The sequence below is a fragment of the Pelodiscus sinensis genome, chromosome 22, assembly GCF_049634645.1.
Source record: "Pelodiscus sinensis isolate JC-2024 chromosome 22, ASM4963464v1, whole genome shotgun sequence".
Taxonomy (NCBI): Eukaryota; Metazoa; Chordata; order Testudines; family Trionychidae; genus Pelodiscus; species Pelodiscus sinensis.
In genome coordinates this window covers 10716018-10733828 of record NC_134732.1, presented here as the reverse complement: position 1 = coordinate 10733828, position 17811 = coordinate 10716018, and the positions used below count along the sequence as shown (strand labels likewise).

At 52.2% G+C, this 17811-nt stretch overlaps 1 protein-coding gene across 5 annotated transcripts in view; it reads right to left on the bottom strand.

Moving 5' to 3' along the window:
• The window catches only part of ENG (endoglin), a 76259-nt gene extending 66191 nt beyond the window's left edge, over positions 1 to 10068 (bottom strand). For 3 of the 5 annotated variants that reach the window (XM_006118998.4, XM_014571490.3, XM_014571491.3), the window contains exon 1: positions 9474 to 10064. In XM_006118998.4, the coding sequence (XP_006119060.2) occupies positions 9474 to 9531 (58 nt within the window). In that variant the 5' untranslated portion in view covers positions 9532 to 10064. Of the gene's footprint in view, positions 1 to 9473 lie in introns of all 5 variants that reach the window. The other 2 variants (XM_006119000.4, XM_075905244.1) reach the window with 2 other exon arrangements.
• Positions 10069 to 17811: the final 7743 nt, after the last annotated feature.

The window sequence follows — 17811 nt, the reverse complement described above, 5'->3', positions numbered from 1 at the left end:
CATTTTGCACCATCAACTCCTGCAGGGCAAGCTCGGAGCCGTCCCTCCTCTGAGCACTCGCACAGCCCAACGGGCCAGGTGGCAGGGGCGCAGCACAAGGGACTGTAAAGATGGGTCCATAGCAGCTGGGGAGTGTAGCTTTTCCCTCCCCCATTTTGAAGGCTTTTGACTTGTTCTATAACTAGGATTTTTCACAGGTTTTAAACCAAATTGCTACCTGAAAAATGGAGTAAGGGAGAGAGAATGAGTGTGTGTGTGTGTGTGTGTGTGTGTGCGCGCGCGCGCGGAGTTTCATTATGCAGCTCTACCTAGTGTCACTGATTCAGGGTAACTGCACCTGCATCCCCCACCAGTGTCCCTCAGGGCACAAGTTTCTGGTTCCCAGATGTCACCTCTCCTGGGCAGAGACCCGCATCTCTCCCCCTGCGGGCCAATGTTTTAAGGCTGCCCATATCCCCACCAAGCCAGTCTGCCTGAAGCCCAGCGTCTGTGCCTTGCTTTCTGTCCCAGGGCTCCAAAAAGCGTGTTGCTGGCAGTTCCGAGTTACCACCTGGTGCCTTCTAAGCCAGCACCTTAATCCTTAAGGTAAAAGCAGGTCAGGGAAGTGTGTAAACAACAAACACTCCTACATGTGGGTTTGCACAGGGCTGTGCTTACTAGTGCTGGTGCCCTGTGCAGCCCAGCACTGGCACCCCCCACGGGGGGAGCAGCCCCTCCTGAAGCTCTGGGGAGCAGGAGGTTGCAATGGCGTCTCGTCCAGGAGATTTGGCCACTGTGGAGCAAGGCAGGGAGGAGGCTCACTGCAGTCTCAAGACGAAGGCGGGAGGCCCAGGCAGTGTGAGCACAGGCCGGAGGAGATGCAGAGGCAATTAGAGTGCAGGAGGCTGCAAGCCAAATGCAACTTGAGTATGAACAGAAACTTGCGGCAGTTCAGGTCCTGGAACAGCAAAGAATGTCTAAACTGGAGGCAGAGGCTGCCAAAAGGGAAGAGGCTGCTAAAAGAGGGAGAGAAGCCCCAGCAAGGCAAATGGAATGGCTGGCCACTGAAGAGAGAGTCAGGAAGCACCGGAGTGGCTAAATTGAAGCTCCAAGTCGAAGAAGCAAGGGAAGAGCAGCAGGACCGATATCCGCCCGGACGGCCTGTTTATAACAATGTTGAAATGTGGGTTGCTTGTAACAGGGCAGATATGTTGAATCAGGTTAATGTGATAACCCAGCCTCAAAACAAGTACGAATGTAACTCGTCTGTGTTATCTGTAACTAACAGGGACATGTGTGGGGGAGCGGGGGTGGGGCCTGTCAGCTGACTGTGTGGAACCTATTTTGCTAAGACCAAGGGGAGGGTTTCTCCAAGTGTTTGTTTGAGGAAGTAAGCTCACTGTCCATGCAGGGAAATCTGCACCTGGTTTCTGAATGTTTAATATCTCAAAAGTGAATCTGGCATCAGATCAAACACAGGGAGAACTCATGGGTCAGGAAAAGGTTTCTCTAGCACAGATTAAAATTGATGGTCAGGTTGAAGCCCTAACTGAGGAGAAGGGCAACGTTTTGTGAATGATGGATTATTGGCTTATGAAGCAGGTGGAGCTATGTTGCTTGAACTAGGTCAGAGTGATCAGCCCGCTGGAGGGGGACTGCAGTTTATAAGCTGAGAGTGACAGTCTGTCTGTGAAGGAAGCCGCTTCCCTCTCAGTATGGCTTAATTTGCAGCAAGGGAGATTTAAGTCAGACATTAGGAAAAACTTCCTACTTGCAAGGGTGGTTAAACACTGGAATAAGTTGCCTAGGGAGGATGTGGAATCTCCATCACTGGAGATATTTAAGAGCAGGTTAGACAGACACCTGTCAGGGATGATCTAGAAGGTGCTTGGTCCTGCCATGAGGGCAGGGGACTGGACTTGATGACCTCTCGAGGTCCCTTCCAGGTATAGTGTCTATGAGTCTGTGATTTGTCTGTAGACAGCCCTGGGTGCTGGGACAAGGGAGAAGAAGACAAAAGAATGGTGAGAGGCCCCAGGCAGCCATGTGGGCTGATGGCTTTGTCTAATCTGCAGTTTGGGAAGGGACGGCTAGAGCCTGAGTCCCTCGACTTTACCTGTTACTGTGTGGAGAGTTGTGACATGGCAGAAAATGTTCCTGTGTCCATTAGGGGTAATGACTTGCCCATGGAGGGAACTACCCAGTCTCCAAGCAGTTGTCTGGGAACAGGCCATTTCCGCTGGTTTGCTCTGAAGGGTAGTGTGCCTGCTAACGGAGACTTTCTCCAGTTATTGTCTGTGGAGCAGATAGAAGATTTCCCTCGGCGTAGTGTGGTTGAAAATGTGTCAACTGTCCCAGAGTTGGTTCTGGATACACCTAAGAGACTTCCCATGCTTCCCCCCACCCCCAAGCCCTGATTGGCCTGGGGGCAGGGGGAGCACAAAATCTCTTGGCTCCCTGCCCTCCGGTGCACTAAGCTTAGAGTCAACCGCCAGGGCTGATTCTAAGTGCTGTGCACTTCCCCTGTCCCTAAGCCCTGATTGGCTGGGGCGGGGGGAGGGGGGGGAGAGAGAGGATAGCTGCCAGCCTGGCCACCCAGGAGCAGGTTTGCATGAAAATCAGGGTGGTCCAGTGAGATCAACCTGAATGGTGGGTCAAATCTGGCCTGTGGATACCCTTTTGCCCACCCCTATTTCAGATGAAGTAGAAACTGCCAGGGAATTTGAACTGCCCTGTGACAACCAAGTGGCTGTGCTTAAGCAGTTTGTTAGGAAGACAATATTGTTTGATTCTGGAAGTGGACAGTATGTGTCTGAGGTTCAGAGGGAAGTCTGGGTAGCTGAGCGTATAGAGCAGAACAGCTATGCAATTAATCTCTCGAGAATGTAGAGGATGGCAGGTAAAGTCCCATCTCTAGACACTTTGGATATGTCTTGTAATCTTGTGGGCTGCAGTGTTCCCTGTAAGATGAGTAGTTGGGTGACCACGCAGAAGAGATTCAAATGCTGCCCGACTGATTAGCAGAGCACCCAAAGCCAGCAGTATATGTTTCTACTGGTGGTGCACATCCACACATGCCTCGGTACACATAAAATGTATTCCACACATGGATGGAAACAATTATAATGAACATTGGTGGACTGGACATCTTATTCCAGGTGGAAGCAGTGCTTGGTAATAGAAGGATAAAAGAACGGTGAGTCTAACATACTAGTGAAAATGGATGGTATCTCTTTAAGACACAAACCAGCCTTGGAACTGGTAGCTGCTGAGACTCTGAAAGCTGATGAACAACTGAGTGTCCCTGTGGATGCGAATTACCTGACTGGGGAGAAAGGCTGGCAATTGTTAGCAGAGGATTCACCCAACCAACAATGGATTCTGTTAAGCAAGAGAATTCAGGATTTGAGGCCAAAGAGAAGGAAAGAGCTTAATTTTACAAAAGAAAGCCACAGCCCACTTCTTCAGATGACTGGAGTTATGACTAGGGGATAAAAAAACTTTTTGTTTCTTATTTCGAGTTTTCTTATCCCCTAGTCATAACTCTGGTCATTTGAAGAAGTGGGCTGTGCCCACGAAAGCTCATGATACCATCTACATGCTTTGTTAGTCTATTAAGTGCTACCGGAGCATTTGCTTGCTGATTTTTTCTGTAACAGACAAACTTGGCTACCCCCTGAAGCTCCTTAAAATACCAGGACTCCAATGGTATCGACCCAAAGGTGTGGCATGACAAATGTAATTGTAAATGTAACTTGCAATGGATTGCTCATGTTAGCTCTTGTAACTGATGTGCTGCTGAAATCAGGAAGTGTAAAAATGGACGATGCACTTGATCTTCTGGAAAGACCCTTGAACTTGTTAAGAGTGGTACCTAGGAACACACCTTATGTGAATAAATCTTGTGATAGTCACAGTTGGCGCCTGTAACTAGTCTTGGAACCTTTCACAGGAGAAAGGACATTGCAGAGTGAAAGTGCTGTAGGAAAAGGGAAACTGAGACACAAGCCATATTGCTTTCATGGCTAAATGCCAAGATGCCTACTCTATGAAGGACATTGATATCTCCATTGACTTGATGTTAATTGAGTGCCCGACGTTTGCCAGAGCTTGCATGGATAAATTAACTATTTTCTTTAGCTCTTGGCAAGATCACCTAAGACAGTCGCACTGGGTCTCGATGCTGCAGGGGGATCAGGTGACTAGTGGGGATCCTAAGGCAATTACCAGCCTGTCCTGGCACCGCAGTCTGTGCTGTGCCCCAGAAGCAACCAGCAGGAGACCCAGTTTCTGGGAGGGGCAGCGGGAGCTTCATGAACTGCCCCTGCCCAGAGCACTTAGCTCCACACTCCCATTGGCTGGGAATCCACTGCTGGCTGCTTCTGGGGCACAGTGCAGACTGCGATGCCAGCAGAGGCAGGAAGCTGCCTTAACACTCCTCAAGGTAAGTCTCTCCTGCCCGAGACTTAACCCTCCCCCAAAGCCACAGCCCCTTCCTACTCCCAACGCTCTCAACCCCACCTAGAGCCCACACTCTAGTCAAATTAGAGTGGGTCATGGGCATCAACTATTTTCTTCAACTGGGTCATGAGAAAAAAAGTTTGAAAACCACTGCCTAAGACACAGAGAAATCCCGCTGCAGGAGCCGATCCAATCCACGATTGGTCTAACCACGTTTTACCGTGAGTTTGTAAAAGGATTCAAAAGTAGAGGTGCTTCCATAAGGACCGTTACAAAGATGAAGCCTGTTTTAGACAAAATGGTTTTCATAAACCATCCCAGCTGCACAGACAGTTCTCGTGCTGGATTAGAACCAAGAACGGGAAGTCCCTGGAATGCCGTCAGCGATGTTTGTGTCATCCCTTCCTGCTTCAATTTTGCATGGGAGGGCGTGATTGTACTGGATTGTAATTAGGGATGTGAAAGGTTAACCGGATAACTGATTAATGGGTGATGCTAACAGGTTCTGGTTAAGGGGTGGGAGCTGGGAGCTGCTCTAGCCCCAAGGGGCCCACCATGGTGATGGGCTGCTCCAGCTGGGCTGGAGCGACCTTCCCGCCTGCCCCCCAGTTTAATTGGTTAACTGGTTAAACACCCACTGCTATATGTTTGCGACAAGTCTTGTGCAAAGTGTGCCAAGTGAGACGTCCATGAAAGGCTTGTTTCACTGGTTCTCGCGCCCATCCCCACCTGTCAGTCAGCACAGATCCCCCTCCCAGAATGCTGCAGGGCTCCAACGGGAGGCCCCAGTGCCTGCCATGTGGAACATCAGTGGTAGAAATGAAAGAGACGATCCTCAGGTGTAGGTCCAGAGAAGTCACAAGGTTCCACTAGGGATACACTGGGCTCACTGAGGCTGTCTGGATGCAGTCCGGTCCCATTTGAACCAGATTATCCAGCCCCCTAGAAGTTCTCCATGAGCCATCACTTGCAGTAGATCCCCTCACTGTATTGAGCTCAGTGCTGAAATCAGCATAATCCTTCCTCACCTCTAGGTATTACCCAACTACTAGGGATGTACCTTCCCTTAGTGGCTCGTTGTCTCAGGACACAGCCTCTCCCATTCTCCGGGAACTGCCATTACCATACTTCCACGATCGCTGTTCTGCAGATGGGTGTGCTCCCTGGGATCTGAGATTCCACACTGCTCTCCCAGCCTGCTCATCACATGCTGCTAAAGCATGTAGCTTTATCACAAGTGCTGGGATAGTTAGGGGAGGGGACTTCTTAAAGCCCCAGCTTCTGGAGTCATATGTTTAGGTGAAAATCTGACCTGTAATTTATTAGCAGCTTCGTCGCACAGAAGAGTTTGAATATATGACTCAAATGGAGCCCGAAAGCTAAAAACACCCCCCTTGATATTCACCCATTTTCTAATAGCTTGTGCTTTTTAAACTGCTCTGATGCTTGTTGGGACTTGATGCGTGACTTCTGAATGCTTGTGGTTGGCAAGAATCCATCAAATTGACTCATGGGAATCTTGCAGTTAGCCAATAGTGATCTTGCCTGAGCTGAGCAAACTGCAGAAGAGATCCCTGAAAATGCTTCCATGCTTACCAGCCCTTCTGGTTTGGTGGTCCAGGCTTTTGGTGCTTTAATGTTTAAAAACCATCTGTACCCATTGGGAGCCCACACACCTCAGTAGCCACAGCCTGCACACATCTTTGTACAAAATACACCCTGGGGAGGTATCATTTAAAAACTAGCAACTCGCTGATCAATGAGATCAACAGCGTACATAGCAACCGTACGAGTAAAGTTCTGACATCCCCCTGTTTGATGCTAAAGACATATGTTCAAACTTGCATAGCCCTGACGAGATAAAGCTGGTCAAGCAGACCTGGCTTAAACTAAGGGATGAGTCTCAGAGGGGTAGCCGTGTTAGTCTGGAACTTTAAAAACAACAAGCAGTCCTATGAAACCTGAGGGTATGTCCACACTACCCATTTTTCCAACAAAATTTGAGGAACGTTCACACTGTAATTGTGTCCTTCTGCAAGAAAATTGAAAGAACAGAGGGGAGTTTTCCAACATTGGTAAACCAATTTCTATGAGGAAGAAGCCTTTTTCCAAAAGAGCTCTTTCACAAAAAGGTGCGTGTGGATGGGGAAGTGGGAGTTCTTTCGGAAGAAGAGGAAAGAGGAAAAAGCACAGGTGCCCTGGTGGCCATTCCGTCCGTAGCAATCACAGCTTATATGCGAGAGGGTGTCCATTCAGTTTGGATGCACTCTTTCGAAAAAACAGATCGCTTTTTCGATGCACTTTTGCAGTGTGGACGTTTTCTTTTGGAAGACTGAAAAAAGCTTCTTCCGAAAGAAGACTGTAGTCTAGATGTAGCCTATGAGACTAACAAATATATCATATCATGAGCTTTTGTGGGTAAAACCCACTTCCTCGGATGAATTTACCTGTTCACCTCAATTTACATCTAAGCAGACAGCGAGAGGGGGAGAAAGATGACAGAAAATCTGTATTTCAGAATCCACCAGTGAAAGGAAACAGCAGGAAGCCTCTCTCCTCAACCAGCCACCCTAGGTCCCAGCTGGACAGAACTTTAACTCGGGGGCACACTCAGAAAAATGCTTTTCAAAAGGGAAGGAACTATAAAAACAAGGGGCAAAACACCCAGGGGTCTCGCTCCATACCCCTCTCTAGTCTAAGAAGACAAGACTCGCTGAATTTGGGGAGCAGACCCTGACCTGAGAATTCGGCCAGCAATGCTACTGGGAAGCTGGGGTAAGAATTTCACCTTGAACCACATCTGGTTTGTTAAATGTAGTTCTTCTAGGAGGTGGTTTTATCTTTATTTCTCTTGTTAATGTTTCCGACTGTAATGCCCTACACTTGTACTCAAAACGTAGCTCCTTGGACTCCAATAACCTTGTTCAGTTCTGTAGTCTAACTTAATCCAGCGCTGTGACCTGTGAGGGAAACTTCATTTAAGACAGCAAGCTGCTGAGTACTGACCCCCTGAGAGGGCTGCAGGATCGAACCCATCTGGACTGTGCAGAACACACTCTTTGGGGACGATTCGAGGCTGGTTGTGTATGGGGGTCACCCCGCATGTTGTAACAGCTGGGGGGAGCCACAGTATGGCTGGTGTGCTGCTGAGAGGTCCCGGCTGCTGGCCCAGGATTGTGGCTATGCACAGACACCTAGGATCTGCCCTTCATGCAGGTTGGGAGCTGCAGCAGCAGAGCACTGAAAGGCAGCCCAGCTTGTAAGCCAGGGGTGACCCAGCCCCTCACTGCAGTGCTTTGTGCCAGGGGAAGTCATAACCATGCTACTTTCACACCCGGGATCCTCCTGGAAACTTGATCTTGGTCTCTTCTGTGCCCAAGCCTAACACGCTGTGGATCTGGAGTTAAGCCTAGTGCTGGCCTGGCTGTGTGAATGGGATCAGAGAACATTATAAATCACTGCGGAATCAATGAGAATTTTCACACCTACCTTGTCTATTAGAGATCCCATAGGCCGACCCTTCACCAAATCCCCAGGTCACTTCCCAGGCAAGATTTAATTCCATCCCTGCTGGCTGCCCTTAGCCCCTTTATGTGCCCTTGTCATGGATTTCTGTTCAGTTGCTCAAATGCTCATCTTGAATTGCACTTTTCCCTTCCAATGTTGCTTTGCTCTTTGGCCTAAACACAAGCAGGCGGGTGAATAAACGCAGCTGGGTAATTTCCCAAGCAGCCCCCTTCTCCAGAGCATACTGTTGCAGAGAGAGGACTCATCCCAATCCAGGATATTTGGCAAATTCCCTATTTTTATGTGGTCTCAAAAGCTCAAGCACTATTTTCATTTCCCCTTTCCCTGCACTGCCTGGGACCTTGACAGTCGAAAGTGAGACAAACAAAGCCGGGCTTGGCTGGTCCCAGCAACGTTTCAAGCTAGAGCCTCTGCCAAACGTCAGTGCTCAGCATTTTGGTGGCAGCCCCATGACTTTGATTTGGCTGCACAAGCAAAAGGGGTTTTATACCAAACCTAACGGGTCAGAGCAGCCTCCCTTCTGTGCAGTGGCATGGGAGAGGAGACCTGGGCAGCACAGCCCTTGGATGCCTGGCATAGCCTAGAAACCCCTAACAGCTGTTCAGCTGCCTTGCACAGGGCTTGTATTGTCCAGTCCTAGAACTGAGATTTATCTGGAGGGTCACTGGGAAGCCACAAACCGTTCCTCATCTCAGGCCAGGGAAAGGGTTTCCTCCCCTCCGCTATTTTTCAGTAATTTGCTTTCTTACTTGCTAACTCGGGGTCCGATCCAACATCCACTGATGTCGACACACAGGTTCTCATTGACTTCAGTGGGTTTGGATGAGGCCCAGGGAGACCAGTCCTATGGGCTGCAGACTGCCTGACTCCCAGGGAAGCTTACGGAGCTGAGCCCATGACAAGAGACGATCTGCACTTTGCAGGATCTGGCTCTACCAGCAACAGGAGACAGACGTCATGCGACAGTCTTGGGTCCTGAGAAACAAGCTGCTCCAGCCTCCTGCAGCCATTGCACAGCCCCGGCCTAGGGAATTCAGCTGGGTGACAGAAGAGGAGGTGCTGGTGAGCTTTCCCGGCTGGCCAAGGGAATCACTGGCTGTGACAGAGCTAACCAGAGGGCTGGGTAAGAGCTAGGCGGCGTTGTGGGTTCCCGCACTGTGGGCAAAAGTGAAATCAAGGCTGGGTTTTGCTCTCACCATCCACTTTCTACTGAAAGCGAGAGGAGCCTGCAATGGGCAATGGAGAAGCCTGCAGAGTCCCACCGGGTGCAGGTTCCCGGTGCGAGAGCAGGGCTCTGGCTATTTGTGGGACAGAGCGGCGCACGGCCTGGGTCTAGCTCACACATGCACATGAAAGTGCCCTGGGCTGCTTGCTGCGTGGGAAAACAGGGAGCTTGGCTAAACTGGATTCAGGGGGCCAACGTGAAGCAGGAGAACACAGAATTAAACCAACCTCTTCAGCCAACCCCCCCGCACTCCGCGCGCTGGCAAGGAGAAGTCACTCACTTGTGTGCAACGGCGTGCAAGCGAGCAGCAGCACTGCTACGAACAGCCCAGCCTCCATGGTGAGGGAATGCCAATTCCCTGCTCGGCCTCTCTTCTCCGCGTCCCGGCTCTTAGCCTGTGTCCAGAGGCTGGGGCCCTGGACCGGGAACGCCTGATGGGCGGCACTGTTTCGCTGTAGATCGCAGGAGAAACAGACGGAGGAAGAGGAAACGTCTCCACTCCAGCCTTGGGGAGTTTCAGAGCTCGCAGGGAAGAAGTGGAAGCAGCAGCAGAACCGGCGTGGGTCACTGTGGGCCAGCGAGGTGGCTGCAGCTTGCTGTCCTGGGCTCCTCAGCGTGGATGTGCTGTACAGGACTCACAATGCCTGAATGTGCAGCACTGACTCAGCCCAGCCCTGATGACCCTGCGCGGCAGGAAATTAACTCCCTTCAGAGGAGGGTCTGCCAAGCGATCGCCTGCCAAATGGAAAGAGGAAATGCCGCTTTCAGAGGCCTGGAGCCTCTGCTGGAGGTCGCGCTCTGACAGCACCAAGGGAGCTGAGGCTCAAGGCAGAGGGAGAGCAGGGGAGGGCGCCTTCCGCTTTCGGTTCTTTCTGCAGGGAGGAGTGTAGCCGAGCCGGCGCTCCCCGCACATCTGGAACTGCTGGAAGCGGCTGCGTGGGTCTGCATTTCCTGTTCTCCTGTAATGGATACTGTCCCCTGGCACAGCTTCATCCCAAGGCACATCTGTACGGCCATGCCAGGAAGTGACTTCTTGGCCACATGCTGCATGGCGACAGATCCGTGGGTTTGTGCGTGTGCCTCAGTGTGCCGGCAGCATGTGTGCGGGCACAGCCCTGTTTTCAAGTCCCAGGCACTGTATCCTTCCTTTAGGGCTCCTGAGGAGCAGTGTGGTCTAATGCTTAATACACAGGCCTGGGATTCTATTCCCAGCTCTGCCACTGACCTGCTGGTGATCTTGGGCAAATCACTTCACTGCTCTGTGCCTTGGTTTCCCCTGTGAAATGGGGCTGCTAATCCCTGCCCACCTCTCCAGGTGGTGAGTAGCGACACTGGTGAATCTGGAGTGCTGTGGGTGGAGAGGAATAGAGGTGTGGCATGCTGTGATTTTGAGTAGGGATGTTAAATATTGGTTAATTGAATAGTCAAGTAACCTCATGAATTCTTAATGGTTAGTCGACTATTCTATAGTCTCCCAGGGTGAGGCCAGCAGCCAGTATCAGAGGCAGCAGGGCGGGGTGCTAGGCGGGAGCTGGTCCGCGAGGGAAGCCAGTTTAAAAACCAGCTCCCCGCACAGACCAGCTGCCTGCTGCCCTATGCAGCTGCCTCTGATAAAGAGGTAGCAATACGGGGGGGCAGCAGCCCCTGTCTAGTGGGGGTCTGAGCTCCCAGACCCAGCATGAGCCATAACTGAGCTGGGCTGCCTGCCCGCCTCACTCCTAATACACTTTAAATGAAGCGGGGGTATGTCCCAGACCCATTACAAGCCAGGACTGAGCTGGACTGCTGGCCAGCCTGCTAAAAAACGTACTGGCAAGGGGCAGGGGAAATGCGTGTGGTCTATAGCATTAACTGATAAGCTTTTGCTTATTGGTTAATCGGTTAATCGACTATACTATTACATCCTAGTTTTGAGGGGCTCCCCGTGTCACTTCAGGAGGTACGATGGGAGTTCAATGAGCTGTCTGAGAAGTCAAACGAGGAATCTGCCCAAGATCAACAACATGTGCCAGGGAACACAGACCCTGCAGCCTCTCCGAGGGCCTTCTCAGAGCCTCGCCAGCACAAGAACCAAGGAGGGGGAGGGGAAGCTTCCCAGGCAAAGCAGCAACAGCACTAGAAGGAACTCTACTCCAGGGCAGCAGCAGATCCTGCACCGCCGTGGCCCAGCCTGACAGGCGCATGTGTCGTCTCTGCGTTTCGTGCTGAAGTCAAAAGGCTGCTCATGGCCCAGTTGTAGTAACAGTGCCAATGGGCTCCGAGCGGTGGTGCATTCTGCGACACAGCCAAGGCTTTCACCTGCCTTGGGAGCTCGGTTCTGACCCTATCGAGGCTACAGCGTCATGCCATCTTGCTGCACCCAGCTCTGGGTTCAGGCCTGTTGTTACGGGCCCAGGCAGGGCCTCAGTCTCATGGCCATTTGTGAGAGCCAGGCGGACTTGTTCTCTGGTGAAATGAGGAACGGCAGGTAACACAGGCAAGTGAAGGCATTGCCTTCCCCAAACTGCCCTGATTCTGGCTGGGCGGGGCCGCCATGTGGCTGCCCAGCTTTCTGGCTGCTTGAAGACTGGGGCCACACCACCCGCTGGGAGGGGGAAGGCTAAGCCACCTGGCGTGGGGTGGCTCAGCTCCATAGGGATTAGGAGGGAGGTTGTGGAAGGGGCAGGACTGGGGCTTGCCTTCCCCAGCTGAGTGTTCACCCAGCATCCTTGGTTAAATGTTCACTAAAGACCTTGCTAAAGAGCTACCCTTGATATGGCAATAGGGCTACGTCTACACTGGCCCCTTCTTCGGAAGGGGCATGCTGATTTTGAAAGTGGGAATAGGGAAATCCGCGGGGGATTTAAATATCCCCCGCGGATTTAAATAAACATGTCCGCCGCTTTTTTTCCGGCTTGGGGAAAAGCCGGAAAAAAGCGTCTAGACTGGCCCGATCCTCCGGAATAAAGCCCTATTCCGGAGGATCTCTTATTCCTACTTCAAAGTGTAGGACGTAGCCAATGACTTCATGACCTTAGAAGCCAAGGTCCCACAGTAGCTGGGACATCTCCCCATTTCTGTGGGGATTCATTCCCCTACCAGGCCATCCCAGCAGAGTCTTCCAAAAAAGTGTCTTTTTCCATTAGACAGTTCCAAGTGCAAAATATTTCTGTAATTGCTCTATGTGAGCCCTTAGGCTAGACCCCACAAGACTAGGAGGGGTTGGGAAGGCAATAAAGCCCCAGGGGCAGAGAGATCCATCCCCAAGCCGGAAAAAAAGCGGCGGCCATGTTTATTTAAATCCGCGGGGGATATTTAAATCCCCCGCGGATTTCCCTATTCCCACTTTCAAAATTAGCATGCCCCTTCCAAAGAAGGGGCCAGTGTAGACGTAGCCCCTTAGTGTGGACTCCGTGCCCGCGGCTACACGCGGCACGGAGTAGGTAGTTCGAATTAGAGTGCCTAATTCGAACTACCTACTCCGTGCCACGTATAGCTGCGGGCACGGAGTCCGCACTAAGGGGGATTTAAAAATGGCAGCACCCGGCAAGATGCAAGTAAAGCCCGGGATATTTAAATCCTGGGCTTCGTTTGCAACTTCGAATGCCTACATTAGCCACCATAGTTCGAACTAGGGTGGCAGTGTAGACATACCCTACGTGAGGTGTGGCTAGTGCCATGGAAAGGCCCACAACGGCGCACCAGGGATGTCCTGGTTTGGAGGAGAAGGCGGGGGCTGCGACTATCTGAGGCTGAGTCTTCACCTGAGTCTTCACAGGGGGCAGGTCAGTGCTTTGCTTCCATCTCAGCTAGTGACATGCTGCTCCTGCAGTGCATGGTCATCTCCTGCCGTGTCACTATCCCACGGCCCTCCGGCAGCCCCGCAGCTACACCTCTGCCCTTCGCCGCCGACCTCCCGGCCATCTCCCATCATTCCTTTGCTGCCGCACGCTCTACGCTACATGCTCCCTTCCCCAAAGGGCCACCAACTGTGATAGGCAGCTTTTCTGAGGCATTCCCCACCTCCTCACCAACTCACTGGCCAGCCATCTCTGAGTGGGCGCTTACCAGGGGGCCCTTTCCTCAAGCAGGCATCCATAGCCCATGTGTGGGCCCTCACACCAGGCAGCTCCAGCAGAGAGCACAGCTGTAGGACTGGCATCTGGATTCAACACCCTAAGGAAAGGGGAGGTGTGTCTGGCTCAGGGGAGGAGGGTCTACAGCTCCCAGAAGTCATTTGTGATATTGGGTGCCCAACAGCAAAGGCCTGACCCTCAGTGGGCACTGCTCCGTGCTTTCAAACCCTCAGGGCCCACTGAGGTGCCTCGTGCGGGGCACCCAAAAGTCCCCCTTCACTTTTGGAAATGTTGGCCGGGGTGTTCGGGTCGGGTCTGTGCCTTGATTTCACTCACCCAGATGCCAGCTGAAGCATCCAAAGGTAGGAGCTGACACCCCAGGCTTGGAAAGCGACCTGGGGTGCCTTGGGACAAAGAGCTGGCCAGCAAATTGAAAGCCAGAGCAAACGTTTATCCCAACACTTCTGCGCATCAGCAGCTGTTTAATGGCACATGAAATATTTGTGTAACTTGTGGGCAGGGAACAGGCGTCACGAGGACTCAAAACACAGAGCGGCTGGCACAGACACAACCAGTGCAAGGAGACAGCCAGAAAGCTAATACAACTAAGTAAGGAAAGGGCCCAGCTGGTGTAAGTCAATACAGAACTAATCCAGCCAACAAACCACACACTGAGTGAGCCAGCAAAATACAAGCAGGCACTCGCATCCAATGGGTGGGAGGCAGAGATTCCCTTGGCTTCTGATTCCTCGCCAAACTGCCCCTTTCAATGCCCCTCCCTTCTGCTTAGAATACCATCCTCTTCCCCCCAGCCCTCCCTTCCAGCGCAGTCCTGCGACGCCGGTCCACAAGAATTGCTCCAGCAGACGCCCACAGCGCTTCCAGGCCGGCCCTACAGCCAGCACGTTACGTGTCCATTTAGACTTGGAGCGTGTCTGTCTCCACGCCGCACAGCCCTGGCAGAGCTCTCTGAGCAGACCGCTTCCCCGGAGATTGCTCTCTTCCGGCAGATCAAAGGCCCGCCAGAGACACAGCCGGAACAGCCCTCGCCTCCTAGATGCAGCTCGGCTCACATTCCCCAGGCTCTGCGGTCTTTGACCTTGTCTAGATTAGGGCAATGGACGAGGAGTGGGGTGCCCTTGCCTGCACTCCCAAGCGTGTTCTGAACCCCCTGCTCTAGTCACCCTGATTACAGATTGGGATGGGCCTCAGTCAGAGAGCGCCTCAGCTGTAGAAAGGACCACAGGACAGAGCTGTGGTCAGAATGGGGACGTGTACAAGCAATACAAAAATGGCATCCAGGACACCTCACACAAGTGTCCAGAGCAGGTATAACCATGCACACGGTCCAATGAGCCTGGACTTATCGATTAACCTTCATGGCTACACGCAGACTCCTGGGACATGTGGGGAGCTGGCTTAAAAGCCTGCATGCACTGGCTCCCAGGGAGCCGACTTAGGGTAGAGCCCTCTATCCTCCATGCTGCCACCTCTGTATTAGGGATGTTAGCCGATAGTTGTTTAATCCAAATGATGACACGCATTTCCCCCCAGATCAGAGGTGACAAGGAGAGGGGCCGGGAGCCGGTGCTGTGGGACTCCCCATGTGTTCTGGTTCCCATGGAGCCTCCTCCCCTACTGCCTCCCACAGAGGCAGCAGCACAGGGGAGCCGGTGTGCCGGGGGAGCCAACTTAACAGCTGGCTTCCCACAAGCACTGGATCCTGTGGAGCTGCCTGCCCACCACCTTCCCACTGCTGCCTCAGATAGAGAGGCAAAAATGCAGAGGGTGAGGGGGACAGGGTGAGTTGGTACACGCGGGAAGCTGGCTTTCAAGCTGGCTCCCTGCCTGTATCAGCTCCCACAGAGCCGCCTGCCCTCCTCTCCTGCGCTGCTGCCGATTTTTAAACTGACTCCCTCCGAGGGGGGGGGGCGGGCGGGAGGAGGGAAGTGATACATGGGGGAAGCTGGCTTTTATCATTGAATCATAGAACCATAGAGCTGGAAGAGACCTCAGAAGGTCGTCAAGTCCAGCCCCCTGCTCTAGGCAGGACCAATCCCAACTAAATCAACCCAGCCAGGGCTTTGTCAAGCCGAGACTTAAACACCTCTAGAGATGGAGGCTCCACTACTTCCCTAGGTAACCCATTCCAGTGCTTCACCACCCTCCTAGTGAAATAGTTTTTCCTAATATCTGGACCTCTCCCACCACAATTTGAGACCATTGCTCCTTGTTCTGCCATCTGTCACCACTGAGAACAGCCTCCCTCCATCTTCTTTGGAAGCTCCCTTCAGGAAGTTGAAGGCTGCTACCAAATCCCCCCTCACTCTTCGCTTCTGCAGACTAAACAGACCCAACTCCCTCAGCCTCTCCTCATAGGTCATATGCTCCAGCCCCCTAATCATTTTGGTTGCCCTCCGCTGGACCCTCTCCAATGCGTCCACATCCTTTTTGTAGTGGGAGGCCCAGAACTGGACACAATACTCCAGATGTGGCCTCACCGGAGCTGAATAAAGGGGAATAATGACATCTCTGGATCTGCTGGCAATGCTCCTCTTAATGCAGCCTAAGATGCCATTAGCCTTCTTGGCTACAAGGGCACACTGTTGACTCATATCCAGATTCTCATCCACTGTAACCCCCAGGTCCTTTTCTGCAGAACTGCTACTTAGCTGGTTGGTCCCCAGCCTGTAACAATGCTTGGGATGGTGGTGAGGGTGGTGAGGGGGTGGGCATCAGGGAAAAAGAGGGCAAAGGGCTCAGGGGCAGTGAGGGAAGGGGGAGGCACCAGGAGGGTGCAGGGCTAAGGGAAGGTGCAGGTGCCAGGGGTTTCTGGGGGTGAAGCAGAAGGGCAGACACCTGCAGGGAAGGGACCAGCACCAGAGGAGAGAGGCAGGGCAGGTGTGTAGAGGGCGGTGTTAGGAGAGGGGATGAGGAGGGGGTAGCTCACATGATCAGTGTGGGGCTACTGGAGGAGTGGGCACTGGGGGGCCCCTTTTTTCTGTTTTTTCTCCAAAGGAGGGGATATTGTGCTGCCCTGGGCCCCGCAAAACTCTCATCCGCCCCTGGCTCCATGGATCCTCTGGCCTCCCACCCACCGTGTTGCTGCCGATTTTTAAACAGGCTCCCTCCTTGGACCTGCTCCGCCTGCCACCCCACACTGCTGCCTATCGGCAGCAGTGTGGGTGGCTGGGGTTCCCTGGGAGTGAGGCTGGGAGCCAGGAGTACATTGGCTGCTGGGCCCACTCTCAGCGGAAGGGGGGGGAGCATTTTAATAATAACCATGTAACTATTAAAAATTGTTACAGATACACAATTATTGAAATAAACACTAATAGCCCTACTCTGTATCAGAGGCAGGCGGGAGCTGATTTAAAGCTGGGTCCCTGTGTGCACCAGCTCCCAGGGAGCCGCCAGCCGCCCATGTGCAGCCATGTAACTGCTGAAATTTGCAGCGGCTACACAGTTACTTAATTAAATGCATTTTAACATCCCTAGTCTAAAGGATGATCCATCATACCCAGATACACATAACCACCTGCTGTTCCTCTCACGCACATGAACCGCAGTCCAGTACACAAGAGTGCACCAGGCACTGGCAAGAGGCATGGGTTGGCTGAGTAGGCCAGTTAAAGGTGTCTGAACCCAGACTCTGTGACTGCATGTCAAGGACTGATTCTCTCTTGACTTGCTCCTGGCTGGGTCAATGGCAACTGCAGAAAACATGCTAAACCACTGGATCGGGCAGAATTCACGGGAATCAGGCCCTCCAATAACTCTAACTTTGCCATTTGTGTGCTGGACGAATGGACTCGGTCCCAATGACTCGCTGAATTTATAGTTTTGTACATTTTAACCGTTTCTTTTAAATCCGGTCAATTCCAATGGTGTTTACGTTTGCAGAGATCGTGTCCAATAACAAGGCCAAACTTTTCTTGGCTCACTTTAGATCTAAAATAAAGTTTAAAACAATTACTGACAGAAAAGTTTTCCTAAAACCTCTCAGGACTTCATGGTCTAGCTCAGGGGTGGGGAACCTAAGGCCTGAGGGCTTGCCTGGATCCAGCCCCAGCAAGGAGTGGGGAGCCCACACTCTAGCGCCTCCCCTCCCCCCCGTAGATCCCAAATGATTTTTCTGTGGGTCAGTGACCCCCAGCCCCTCAAAAGTTCCCCACTCCTGGTATAACTAGTGCAGTCCCCTAGTCACCGAACACACAGAGTTCTTTTGAAAATGTGGCCTTTAGTGCTTTCTACAGGGAGTCCATTCCCAGTGAAGAAAAAAACAAGATTATTTGATCAAATAAAATCAAAGGGGGCTCAGACATTTCTAGGGAGAAGGCCCAGAGGAAGGAAAGTTCATGCTAACGGAACAGTTTGGAAGGGGTATCAACCCACCTGTTCCAGGGATTAAACCGAACACTAACTAGTAGGGATTAGGAGAACCTTCCCGAGGACAGATTAGCCCACATCTGCCTGCTGTATGGTTTCCTGCATCATTCTCCAATACACATGCACAGGGCACTGCCAGAGACAGGATGCTGATTAGAGCCAGTCTGGCAATCC